The 13259-nt window shown below is 57.3% G+C and overlaps 1 protein-coding gene across 1 annotated transcript; it reads left to right on the top strand.

Annotated features, from left to right (window-relative positions):
- Window positions 1-8191: 8191 nt before the first annotated feature.
- Window positions 8192-10784, top strand: ZNF835 (zinc finger protein 835; the record flags this gene model as incomplete). The annotated part of the gene is made up of 2 exons (XM_080644041.1): window positions 8192-8427; window positions 9025-10784. The coding sequence occupies exon 2, from the start codon at window positions 9060-9062 to the stop codon at window positions 10782-10784; it is 1725 nt and encodes a 574-aa protein (XP_080500167.1). The 5' UTR covers window positions 8192-8427; window positions 9025-9059.
- Between the last annotated feature and the right edge of the window lie 2475 nt (window positions 10785-13259).

The raw sequence follows: 13259 nt of genomic DNA on the forward strand, positions 1-13259 counted from the left end.
CCGGCATGGCTCAGTGGTTGAGCGTTGGCCTATGAACCGGGAGGTCCCAGTCAGGACACCTGCCCGGGTTGCGGGCTCCATCCCCATCCCCAGTGTGGGGTGTGCAGGAGGCAACCGATCGATGATTCTCTCTCACCCTTGATGTTTCTATCTCTCTCCCTCTCCCTCCCTCTCTGAAGTCAATAAAAAATACATTTTTTTTTCAAAAAATCAATGCATAAAGTAGCCTCTGGTGAGGATTCACAGCAACAACAACAAAAGATGGATGGACCTAGAGCGTACTGTGCTGAGTGACTAAGGCAGAAAGAGCAAGGCCAATGCCACGTGATTTCACTCATATGTGGAATCTAAAGAACAAAACCTATAATAAAAGCCTAGGTGGCGTCACACCCTCGCACAATGCCCTCACGTCATCACAAGATGGCTTCCCCCATGTCGTCACAAGATGGTCGTCACCAGATGGCCACCCCCCACATTGTCACAAGATGGCTGCCATAAAAAGGCCACCACAAAATGGTTAGCACAGATGGCCAGCAGGGGAAGGCAGTTGTGGGTGATCAGGCCAACAGGGGAGGGCAGTTGGGGGCGAACAGGTCAGCAGGGGAGGGCAGTTGGGGGTGACCAGACCTGCAGGGGAGTGCAATTGGGGGGGGGGCCAGGCCAGCAGGGGAGGGCAGTTAGGAGGAACCAGGCTGGCAGGGGAGGGCAGTTGGGGGCAACTGGGCCAGCAGGGGAGGGCTGTTGGGGGTGACCAGGCCTGCAGGGGAGGGCAGTTGGGGGCGATCAGGCCGGCAGGGGAGGGCTGTTGGGGGCGACCAGCCCAGCAGGAGAGGGCAGTTGGGGGCAACTGGGCCAGCAGGGGGAGGGCAGTTAGAGGTGACCAGGCCTGCAGGGGAGGACAGTTGGGGGTGACCAGGCCTGCAGGGGAGGACAGTTGGGGGTGACCAGGCCTGCAGGGGAGGACAGTTGGGGGTGACCAGGCCTGCAGGGGAGGACATTTGGGGGTGACCAGGCCTGCAGGGGAGGACATTTGGGGTCGATCAGGCTGGCAGGGGAGCAGTTAGGCATCAATAAGGCTGGCAGGGGAGTGGTTAGGGGGTGATCAGGCTAGCAGGCAGAAGCAGTTAGGGGCAATCAGGCAGGCAGGCAGGTGAGCGGTTAGGAGCCAGCATTCCCAGATTGTGGGAGGGATGTCCCAGATTGGAGAGGGTGCAGGCTGGGCTGAGGGACCCCCACCCCCGTGCACGTATTTCATGCACCGGGCCTCTAGTAGACTAATAAACCAGAGAAACGGGCTCATAGACACAGAGAACAGACTGATGGCTGCCAGAGGGGAGGGGTCGGTGGACTAGGTGAGAAAGGTGAAGAAATTAAGACGTACAAATTGCACTCTGGCTGGTGAGGCTCCAGTGGTTGGGCATCATCTCGTGCACCAGGAGGTTGCCGGTTGGATTCCCCGTCAGGGCACATGCCTGGGTTTCAATCCCCAGTGTGGGGCATGCAGAGGCAGCCGATGCATGATTCTTTCTCATCGCTAATGTTTCCCTCTCTCTCTCCCTCTCCCTTCCTCTCTGAAATCAAACTATACTAATAAAAGGATAATATGCAAATTGGTCAGGACGCCCTCATAGTAACAACCGAACAGCAGGCTGCATGGGGCGACCAGGCCGGCAGAGGGGGGCAGTGAGGGGCGACCAGACAGGCAGGGGGGGCAGTTGGCGGCAACCAGGCCAGCAGGGAGGGCAGTTAGGGGCCATCAGGCCAGCAGGCAGAGGCGGTTAGGGGTGATCAGGCTGGCAGGGGGGGGCAGTGAGCGGTGATCAGGCAGGCAGGCAGGTGAGCAGTTAGGATCCAGTGGTCCTGGATTGTGAGAGGGATGTCCGACTGCCAGTTTAGGCCCAATCCCCGGGATCAGCCCTAAACAGGTAGTTGGACATCCCCCGAGGGGTCCCGGATTGGAGACGGTGCAGCCTGGGCTGAGGGGACCTCCCCCCCCCCCCCCGGTGCACGAATTTTGTGCATGGGGCCTCTAGTTGAAATATATTTCTAAAAATAAATTTTAAATAATAATCTTTAAAAAAAAAAAAAAAAAAAAAGGTCATCTGTTACTTTCCCAAGAGGTGGGCAACCTGGGGCAGCAACAGGGTGGGTCGGCAGGCAGAGCTGGGGGTTGGGGGGCAGGAGCCTTTATTGTGGTTTCTGGGGGGAGGGGAGTAAGAGATGAGGCAGAGCAAGAGGCGTAGGGTCGGCTGGTTTGAGTCCTTTCATGAGCTCTGGGGCCCGGGAGCTGTCGCTAGGTGACTGGTGCCTGGGGGAAGGGAAGTGAGGGGAGGGGGACAGTGGCTCTGGCTTTGAGAACCCCACAGAGGAGGTGGTGGGGTTTGCAGACAAAGCCTCTCCGGAGAGTAGCTTCCTACGGAAAAATGCTATAGAATAAAACCCTAACATGCAAATCGACCAAACAGCGGAACGACCGGTTGCTATGACACGCACTGACCACCAGGGGGCAGACGCTCAACGCAGGAGCTGCCCCCTGGTGGTCAGTGCGTTCCCACAGGGGGAGCGCAGCTCAGCCAGAAGCCGGGCTCACGCTGGCAAGCACAGCGGCGGTGGTGGGACCCTCTCTCGCCTCCGAGGCAGCGCTAAGGAGCAGCGAGCCTGGCTTCTGGCTGAGCGGTGCAGGCACGCCTGAGGGACCCCCTCCTCCCCCAGTGCACGAATGTCGAGCACCGGGCCTCTAGTAAAAAATAAAAATAGCGGCTAGGATGCCCTGGCCGGTGGCTCAGTTCAAGCGTGTGGAACGCACAGGCTCACACGGGCCAAATTAAAAAGGTTGAAGTGGATGTGGCTGCAAAAAAAAAACACAAAAGCTTCCATTTCCATAGAAATGTAGGTTTATTTCGATAGAGATGTGCTGAATACAAAGGGCTGAAATAAATGAGTCATCGTCAACATAAAATAATAGAACATTTTTTTAAAAATTAATATTTTTTTTTTGAATATGAACTTACCAGACACGGAATAACAGCACAGATTCATAAGCGTCACGCAAATAAACCTATTTTTCTTGTTCTCCGAAATCGAAATATTTCCTGTTGCCCACACCCAACAAGTCAGTCCAAGACTAACGACGTGGCCATCGGCTGCTACAATATTCACTGCTAGTGTTAGTGGAGAGAAATGGTGTGTCTGCACGTAAGGCACGTAAGGGAAATGAATGCAACACGATTATAGTCATCAGTCATTAGCGAACGTTGTAGTCCGTTATTAATAACTAGTGGCCCGGTGCATGAAATTCATGCATGGGGGGGAGGGGTGTCCCTCAGCCCGGCCTGCACCCTCTTACAATCCGGGACTGCTGGCTCCTAACTGCTCACCTATCTGCCTACCTGATCACCCCTAACCACTCTGCCTGCTGGCCTGCTTGCCCCAAATGCCTCCTCCCGCCGACCTGATCACCCCCAACTGCCCTCCCCTCCTGGCCTGATGGCCCCTAACCACCTCTGCTTCGGCCCCACCACCGTGGCTTTGTCCGGAAGGACGTCCAGAAGGTCTCCCAGTCTAATGAGCACATTACCCTTTTATTAGTATAGATTATGTATAACAGGATATTGTAAAAATTAAGTTATGAAATTTTTATTAAAATGTATCTTACATACCATTATATTGGCTTGGCTACAAAAATATTCATTGGGGGCCGCATGCGGCCTGGGGGCCGTGAGTTTGACATGCTTGGCTCATGGTTGGAGTGTCCTTCTGTACCCCAACAGGTTGTGGGCACACACCTAGGTTGTGGGTTCAATCCTGCCGGTTAATGTTTCCCTCTCACATCTCTCTCTCTCTCTCTCTCTCTCTCTCTCTCTCTCTCTTTCTCTCTCTCTCTCTCTCTCTCTCTCTCTAAAATTCAGTAGAAAACATTTCCTCCAGTGAGGATTTTAAAAAAAATAATAACTTCAAGGATCCGGTCCTTGGGGATCCCCTCCTCCCCTCCCCATCAGAGGGGAGACACAGGGAAGCAAAAGAGTTTGTCCTAAGATAGATACAGAGGCAGTAAAGCATCAAACAGACTGTCACATTACAGCGGGAAGGTTAGGGAGAGGTGGGGGAGATAAGAGATCAACCGAAGGACTTATATGCATGCATATAAGAGTAACCAACGGCCTTAACCGGTGTGGCTCAGTGGATAGAGCGTCAGCCTGCGGACTGAAGGGTCCCGGGTTCGATTCCGGTCAAGGGCATGTACCTTGGTTGCGGGCACATCCCCAGTGGGAGGTGTGCAGGAGGCAGCTGATCGATGTTTCTCTCTCATCGATGTTTCTAACTCTCTATCCCTCTCCCTTCCTCTCTGTGAAATAATCAATAAAATATTAAAAAAAAAAAAGAATAACCAACGGATGCAAAACATTGGGGGGTGAGGGCATGTATGGGAGTGGGTTGGGGCGGGGGCAATGGTAAGATATGTACACATATAATACCTTAATAAAAAAATAAAATAAATTTTAACCCTGCCGGTGTGGCTCAGTGGTTGAGCGTCAACCTATGAAGCAGGAGGTCAGGGTTCGATTCCCATCAAGGGCACATGCCCGGGTTGTGGGCTCCATCCCCAGTGGGGGGCGTGCAGGAGGCAGCCGATCCATGATTCTCTCTCATCATGGATGTTTCTCTCTCTCTCTCTCTCTCTCTCCCTCTCCCGTCCTCTCTGACATCAATACAATATATATATATATATATATATATATATATATATATATATATATATTTTAAATATATTTTATTGATTTTTTACAGAGAGGAAGGAAGAGGGATAGATAGTCAGAAACATCGATCAGCTGCCTCCTGCACACCTCCTACTGGGGACGTGCCTGCAACCAAGTTACATGCCCCTGACCGGAATCGAACCCGGGACCCTTCAGTCCGCAGGCCGACGCTCTATCCACTGAGCCAAACCGGTTTTGGCCAAAAATATATATATTTTAAAAGAGTTTGTCCAAGACGCTCAGCTGGGAGGTGGACATCATCACTGGGTCAGACCGGCCCTGCCCGGGTTACAGAGAACCGGACCGGGGAACCCAGATGCCAGGGACGCCAGTGACGTCCTGCGACGCTTCTCCGTCGTCATGGCAACCGCGAACGCTCTCTTCGCACACCGGGGACCCAGGCGAAGGGAGGGGCGGGGCGGGGACGCGGTGCGCTTTGGCCGTGGCACCGGTTCTCAGGCTTCCGAAACCGGGGCAGGAAAGCCGTGTCCCGCTCACCTGTCTTCCTTGGGCTTCCGGAGCCCGTTTGCAAAAATTGGGGGGCGGTGGAGGGGTGGGGTTGAGGGTGGGGGTGGTGCCTAAACCCGCATTTCCTGGGCCCAAGGGACTGGGGGCCCCAACCCGCTCACAGGGTGACCTCCTTGCCTCCCCTCCACCGCTCTCCCCCGCTGCAATCTTCTTTTTTCCTTAATTTTGAGAGGAAAAGGCGCTGCTTGAGCGGGTTTCCTTCATTCCCTGATGCCACCACGCCCTCTGGGGGTGGCCCACTCCCCGGGGCCACATGGCCTCCTCTTCTGTGTCCTTGATGGTGTGTATCTCGGTCCACGTTTGGCCTACTTCCTTTCCATTTATTTATTTTTAATATACATTTTTAAAATATATATTGTATTGATTTTTTTTTTACAGAGAGGAAGGGAGAGGGACAGAGAGCCAGAAACATCGATGAGAGAGAAGCATCGATCAGCTGCCTCCTGCACACCTCCCACTGGGGATGTGCCCGCAACCAAGGTACATGCCCTTGACCGGAATCGAACCCGGGACCCGTCAGTCCACAGGTCGACGCTCTATCCACTGAGCCAAACCAGTTAGGGCTTTAATATACATTTTTATTGGTTTCAGAAAGGAAGGGGGAGAGAGAGAGAGAGAAAGAGAGAGAGAGAGAGAGACATCAATGAGAGAGAATCATGGATGGGCTGCCTCCTGCACGCTCCCTACTGGGGATGGAGTCTGAAACCTGGGGGTGTGCCCTGACCTCCTGGTTCATGGGTCAACGCTCAACCACTGAGCCACACGGGCCGGGCGAGATATGTATATATTTATTAACCCTCACCCGAGGATATGTTTTTATTGATATGAGAGAGAGAGAGAGAGAGAGAGAGAGAGAGAGAGAGAGAGAGAAACATTAATCAGTTGCCTCCCGTACCTGCCCCGACCGGGGATGGAACCCACCCCAACCTACGGATGTGCCCTGACTGGGAACTGAGCCTGCAACCTTTTGGTGGACAGGATGTCTCTCCAGCCCACTGATGCCCAGGGTGAGATTTTTTTTTTTTAATATAAAACTAAACTAGAAAATAAAACCACAAGCTTTATTCTCGCGCTCACAGGTCTGGAAATCCGCTGGGAGGCCCTGCTCCCTGAGCCCCAGGCTGGGAGGGACACCGGGCACTTCCTACCAGGCCAAGGCCAGAAGCTTCCAGAAGGATGAAGGGCAGCGGGCAAGGCCCTGGAGGGCTACCTATTAAATTAAAGTTGGCACGTGCGAGGGCTCCGTGGGCAGCCTAGGGGTACATCCAATAATGCCTCGTGCCGAAACCGGTGTGGCTCAGTGGATAGAGCGTCGGCCTGCGGACTGAAGGGTCCCGGGTTCGATTCCGGTCAAGGGCATGTACCTGGGTTGCGGGCACATCCCCAGTGGGGGGTGTGCAGGAGGCAGCTGATCGATGTTTCTCTCTCATCGATGTTTCTAGCTCTCTATCCCTCTCCCTTCCTCTCTGATAAAATATCAATAAAATATATTTAAAAAAAAATAATGCCTCGCCATCCATAGCCCGTCGGTGCAGGTGAAACCCATTCTCCCTCCCACTCTGTGTTCACACGTTCCTCGCTTTCCGAACCGTGGCCTAAAAGTGCTCTGTGCCCGCGTTCCTAACGGGGGGGCGAGGAGAGAATTTAGGAAGGCGGACAGAATTCCTACAGGGGAAACACTTTCCGATGGCGGCTGGCCTGCGGTAAACCCCGCGTCCGGGTCACAATCTTGGGCTCACACCTTGGTCATCGTCTTTGCCCTGGACCAGCATCACATCCCGTTCTGAGACGAATCACTTCCGTGGCTGAAGGATCAACTGTGGGTGGCAAACACCAGCCCCCACCCTTTTGTGCTGTGTGGCTTGGGGTAAGTGAGGCAGCCTCTCTGATCCTCAGACTCATTTTTTTAAAAATATATTTTATTGATTTTTTACAGAGAGGAAGGGAGAGGGATAGAGAGTTAGAAACATCGATGAGAGAGAAACATCGATCAGCTGCCTCCTGCACACCTCCCACTGGGGATGTGCCCGCAACCAAGGTACATGCCCTTGACCGGAATCGAACCCGGGACCTTTCAGTCCGCAGGCCGACGCTCTATCCACTGAGCCAAACCGGTTTCGGCTCATTTTTTTTTTTTCTCTCTAAGCCTCTGGACTCTGAAACCTCCTGAGATAGAAGAGTCCAGCCTGGCCCGTGTGGCTCAGCGGTTGAGCGTCGACCTATGAACCAGGAGGTCCCGGTTTGATTCCCGGTCAAGGGCACATGCCCAGGTTGTGGGCTCGATCCCCAGTGGGGGGTGTGCAGGAGGCAGCCAGTTAATGATTCTCTCTCATCAATGATGTTTCTATATCTCTCTCCCTCTCTGAAATATATTTTATTGAGTTCCTCTATGAAATCAATAAAATATATTTTTTAAAAATTAATAAATAGCCCTAGCCGGCTTGGCTCAGTGGATAGAGAATTAATCTGTGGACTGAAGGGTTCCAGGTTCGATTCCGGCCCTGGGTTGCGGGTTCGATCCCCAGTAGGGGGCGTGCAGGAGGCAGCCAATCATTGATTCTCATCATTGATGTTTCTCTCTCTCTCTCCTGCTCCCTTCCTCTCTGAAATCAATAAAGAACTATTTAAATAATAATAATAATAAATAATAAATAAAATACCGTAAAAAAATAAGAGCCCAGCCCCCATAGGACTGGTCCCGCCCACCACCGTTTCCAGGCCGTGATGGGCGGAGCTTTAAACTGACAAGTCTAAGCCCCACCCTCAGTCGCCCGCCCCTCCTAGGCTCCTTTGTGCAGTTGCAAGGCCTTCTGGGAGTTGCAGTTTGGTTTACCCAGGCGCTCCGGCCCCTAGTCGCAGGGCCGACTGGCGCGCGACGCCTTCTGGGTGTTGTAGTTTTTGGAGCTGTGCGCGGGCTGTACACTCCCGGTGCGCACGCGCATTCCGCGCCAGCCTGGCCCTGGGGGGGCCCCCTCGGCGACCACCTCCTCTTGAACTGTGCGTCTTGCACGTCCGCGCCACCGCGGGACGAGGGGTCACCGGAGGTCTGCGCGGGCCTGGCAGGGCCGGAGACCGAGGAGAACCTAACCCGAACCCACCAGGCTCGGCGCAGCCGCCCCAGGCCTTCGGAGCTGGTCCCGGGGTGCGAGGGCGCGGGGCGTGGAATGTGCGCACGCGCGAGTGGATGTGCGCGTGCCCGTGCCTGTGTGTGTGTGTGTGTGTGTGTGTAACTGCGTGTGCATGTGCAAGGGTACCACAGCATAGGGAGGCCCGTGTAAGGGTGTGCCAAGGCTGAGTTGGTGCCGTAACTGCCCCCCAAGGTGTGATTTTGTGCAACTTCGTGTGTGTCTGTGGGACGTGGTGTGTGTTGGCCTCCGAGGATGTCTGTCTCCCTTTCATTGCCTGTTTGTGACCTGACCCAGACTCATCAGTACAGCGGGGGAGACCCAGTGTGGGGCCTTCCCAGCGCAGGACAAATGGCAAACCTCTCCGATTTTTTTTTTAAATATATTTTATTTATTTTTTACAGAGAGGAAGGGATAGGGAGAGAGTCAGAAACATCGATGAGAGAGAAACATTGATCAGCTGCCTCCTGCACACCTCCCACTGGGGATGTGCCCGCAACCAAGGTACATGCCCCCGACCGGAATCAAACTCAGGACCCTTCAGTCCGCAGGCCGATGCTCTATCCACTTTTGGCAAACCTCTCCGATTTTTAATTTTGGTTTCTCTTGTCCAGATCTGGTACTGAGAGGTGAAATCAAGGCAGCAGGGATGGACGGACTCCCGGCCACGGCCGCCTCCCGCCGCCCTGAGCTGGGAGAAGGCTGGGTACACGAGGGTCACGTGCAGGACGGGGAGGAAGACCAGGAGAGCGGTTTGAAGCCAGAGGCCCGCGAAGAAGACCCCGCCGGGGACAGCGCTGATGACCGTGATGGGGTCCCAGGACCCGGTCCGAAACCGCCTGTCACCCAGGCCCCCTGCCGGCCCCGCCGGACACACACCGGGGAGAAGCCGTTCGCGTGCCCGGAGTGCGGCCGGGCCTTCCGCCAGCGCGTGCACCTGACCCTGCACCTGCGCGTGCACACGGGCGAGCGGCCGCACACCTGCGCCCAGTGCGGCAAGGCCTTCAGCCAGGGCTCCTACCTGGCGGAGCACCGGCGCACCCACACGGGCGAGCGGCCGCACGCCTGTCCCGACTGCGACAAGACCTTCACGCGGCCCGCGCGCCTGGCCCAGCACCGGCGCGTGCACACGGGCGAGCGGCCCTTCGCCTGCGGCCAGTGCGCCAAGGCCTTCCGCGGCCGCGCGGCCCTGCGGGAGCACCAGCGCGTGCACAGCGACCAGAAGCCGTTCGCCTGCGCGCAGTGCCCCAAGGCCTTCCGCTTCCCCTCGGCGCTGCTGCGCCACCGGCGCACGCACACGGCCGAGCGGCCCTTCGCCTGCGGCCAGTGCGCCAGGACCTTCGCGCAGCGGGCGCATCTGGCCCAGCACCGGCGCGTGCACACGGGCGAGCGGCCCTTCGCCTGCGGCCAGTGCGCCAAGGCCTTCCGCGGCCGCGCGGCCCTGCGGGAGCACCAGCGCGTGCACAGCGACCAGAAGCCGTTCGCCTGCGCGCAGTGCCCCAAGGCCTTCCGCTTCCCCTCGGCGCTGCTGCGCCACCGGCGCACGCACACGGCCGAGCGGCCCTTCGCCTGCGGCCAGTGCGCCAGGACCTTCGCGCAGCGGGCGCATCTGGCCCAGCACCGGCGCGTGCACACGGGCGAGAAGCCCTACCAGTGCGCCCAGTGCGGCGTGTCCTTCAGCCAGAGCGCGTCCCTGGCCGAGCACCGGCGCCTCCACACCGGGGAGAGGCCGTTCGCCTGCGCGCAGTGCGGCAAGACCTTCACGCAGGGGTCGCACCTGAGCCAGCACCGGCGCGTGCACACGGGCGAGCGGCCCTTCGCCTGCGGGGACTGCGGCCGCGCCTTCAGCAACCGCTCGCACCTGGCGCAGCACCGCCTGCTGCACACGGGCGCCCGGCCCTACAAGTGCCCGAAGTGCGGGGCGTCCTTCGGCCACGTGTCCTCCCTCGTGGAGCACCAGAAGATCCACGCGGGCGAGATGCCCTTCCGGTGCGGGGACTGCGGCAAGGCCTTCCGCCAGGGCTCGGCGCTGTCGCTGCACCGGCGCACGCACACCGGGGAGCGGCCCTACGCGTGCCCCGAGTGCGGCAAGGCCTTCCGCAACCGCGGCTACCTGATCCAGCACCACCTCGTGCACACGGGCGAGCGGCCCTACGAGTGCGGCGGCTGCGGCAAGGCCTTCAGCTTCTGCTCCGCCCTCACCCGCCACCAGAGGACGCACAGCGACCGGAAGCCCCACCAGCGCAGCCTGCGCGGGGACCCCACAGCGCAGCCGCCACCCCCAACTGGACCCCGGCGCTCGCCCAGGGGGAAGAAGACCGTTAGCCCTAGTGACCCCGCAGGAAACTCCGGGGACCAGCAGAATAAGAGCTGAGGGGTGACGGGGCCTCCTGCCGCGGGCACTGTGCTGAGCGTGCGCGCCTCCTCTCCAACCTCATGGGGAGATCCCCGGTCGTCCCCCTGCTGCCTGAGAGGAAACCGAGGCTCAGAGATGCTCGTGACTCTTGCCCAAGGCCACACACGGAGGACGTCACGGGGCTGGAACCGCACCCTGCATCTGCCAGACTCCCTGACACCCTTCCCGGCCCCCCTCTCGGGTTCAGAATTATAACTGTGAGCGCAGACCCGAAGGAGTATCTGTGCGTTTGGGGCTGGCCTTGTAATTGTTGATTTCATGATTGAGCAGGCATTTGTTCGATAAATTAATAAAAGGTTTAGTCCCATTGGTGAGGGCCTGGGAGGAGAGTGCTTTTTTTTTTTTTTTTTTTTTTTTTTTCTAGTATCTCCTGGAGCGGTCTCAGCACACAGTAGGTCCTCAGGAAGTGCTGGGTTACTGAATGAGTCATTGTACATCCCACCACCAGCCCTGGGTTGTTCAGGGTTGGGAACAACACAGCTGGTTCTTCCCTATGCCCCAGGCAGCGCCCATCGCAGACCTCAGCACACAGTGGGTCCTCAGGAGGTATAAAGTAATAGGCCAAGCAAATGAGTAAATAGCAGGTGAGCATCCTTAGCATCAGCCCTTGATCCCCTCAGAGTCAAAGACCACACATTCTGGTTCTTTCCGCTGACTCAAACATTGCCAAGCCCAGGCCTCAGCGCGTAGTAGGTTCTCAAGAAGTGCCTGGCGACCAAATGAATAGTTCTACGTCCCACCATCAGTCCTGGCGTCATTTAGGGTTGGGGTCAACCCAGCCGGTTCCTCCCTGTGCCACAGACATGGCCCAGCTCTGGTCTCAGCACATAGTAGGGGCTCAGAAGGTATAAATTAATAGGGGGGGCATGTGACTAATAGGTGGCTATTCCTCAATGCCAGCCCTAACATCCCCTCAAGGTCATGGACCACACAGTTTGGCTCCTCCCTCTGATCCAGACTTCGCCCAGCTTGGGCCTCGGCACACAGTAGGTGCTCAGGAAATGCCGGGTCAGCCAGGGTGTGGGCGGGGCCCTGGGTCAGCCGGGGGCTGTGGGCGGGGCCAGCGTCCTTCCTCTGAGCCTCTGCCACTCAAGGAGAGCCGGCCTGGTCACAGGGCGCAGGCGCAGAGGCGCAGGCGCAGGCGCGGGGCTGTGTCTGCAGGGCCGGGCTCCCACGCAGAATGCTGCGGCGCCCGGAGACAACGCTGCTCGCGTGGACACTGCCTCCCCTGGTGGCTCATTGCCCGGCTGTGACCCCGGTCCTGGCCGCAGGGGCGGTGGGAGGAGGGGTGTGTGAGGGGAGCCTGGCCTTCGCCCCGCTGTGGGGAGGCAGCGCCCCCTGGTGGAGGAGTTAGCACAAAGCCTTGTCCCGGAGCCTTTGAAACCGAGGGGTTTCAGGGACGCCAAGGGGAGCAGGTGGCGGCGTTCGGGGAGCCCCGCAGCTCAGGGGAGCCCCGCTTTCGGGTGGCGGCGTGCACAGCCGGACCCCCAGCGACCCAGCCACCGCCCCACAGCGGCTTGGCCCGTCCTGGGAGCGGGCGGCTTCATGAGAAGGACAGGCAGGGCCCCCTGGCAGCCAGAGAGGCATCCCGGTCCCCCCCACCACCCGGCCCCCATGATTTTGTCTTGTTTTTTTAAAATATATTTTATTGATGTCAGAGAGGAAGGGAGAGAGAGAGAAACATCCCTGATGAGAGAGACTCAGGGACCGGCGGCCTCCTGCACGCCCCACACTGGGGATGGAGCCTGCACCCAGGGCCTGTGCCCTGACGGGGAATCGAACCCTGACCTCCTGGTTCATGTCGACCCTCAACCACTGAGCCATGCGGCCGGGCTGAGCACCTCCGTTTGCAACCAATGCGATCCCAAGGAATATGCCAGTCAGGACGCATGTGCCGTTAACAAGGGCCAGCTGGGCCGTGTTGAGTGCAATCAGCAGGAGAGGAAGCAGAGAGAGGATCCGATACTTCCCCCAAATCCCATGAGGCCGTGAGAAGTCCGTTAAAATGAGTCCGGCTGGGCCCTGGCCGGTTCGGCTCAGTGGATAGAGCATCGGCCTGTGGACTGAAGGGTCCTGAGTTCGATTCCGGTCAAGGACACAGGCCTGGGTTGTGGGCTTGATCCCCAGTAGGGGGCGTGCAGGAGGCAGCCGATCCATGAGTCTGTGACTCTCATCATTGATGTTTCTCTCCCCCTCTCTCTGAAATCTATTTTTTTAAATGAGTCTGGCTGCTGTAGCTCAGCGGTTGAGCATCCACCCAGGAACCAAGAGGTCCCCAGTTCAGTTCACCTTCAGGGCACATGCCCAGGTTGCAGGCTCAATCCCCAGGAGGGGGTGTGTAGGAGGCGGCCGATCCATGATGTTCCTCTCTCTCTCCCTCTCCTTTCATCTCTAAAAATCAATAACACACACTTTTTAAAAACGACAGACTCT

This window comes from Plecotus auritus (assembly GCF_963455305.1).
Source record: "Plecotus auritus genome assembly, chromosome: 10".
In the NCBI taxonomy this organism is placed as follows: domain Eukaryota; kingdom Metazoa; phylum Chordata; class Mammalia; order Chiroptera; family Vespertilionidae; genus Plecotus; species Plecotus auritus.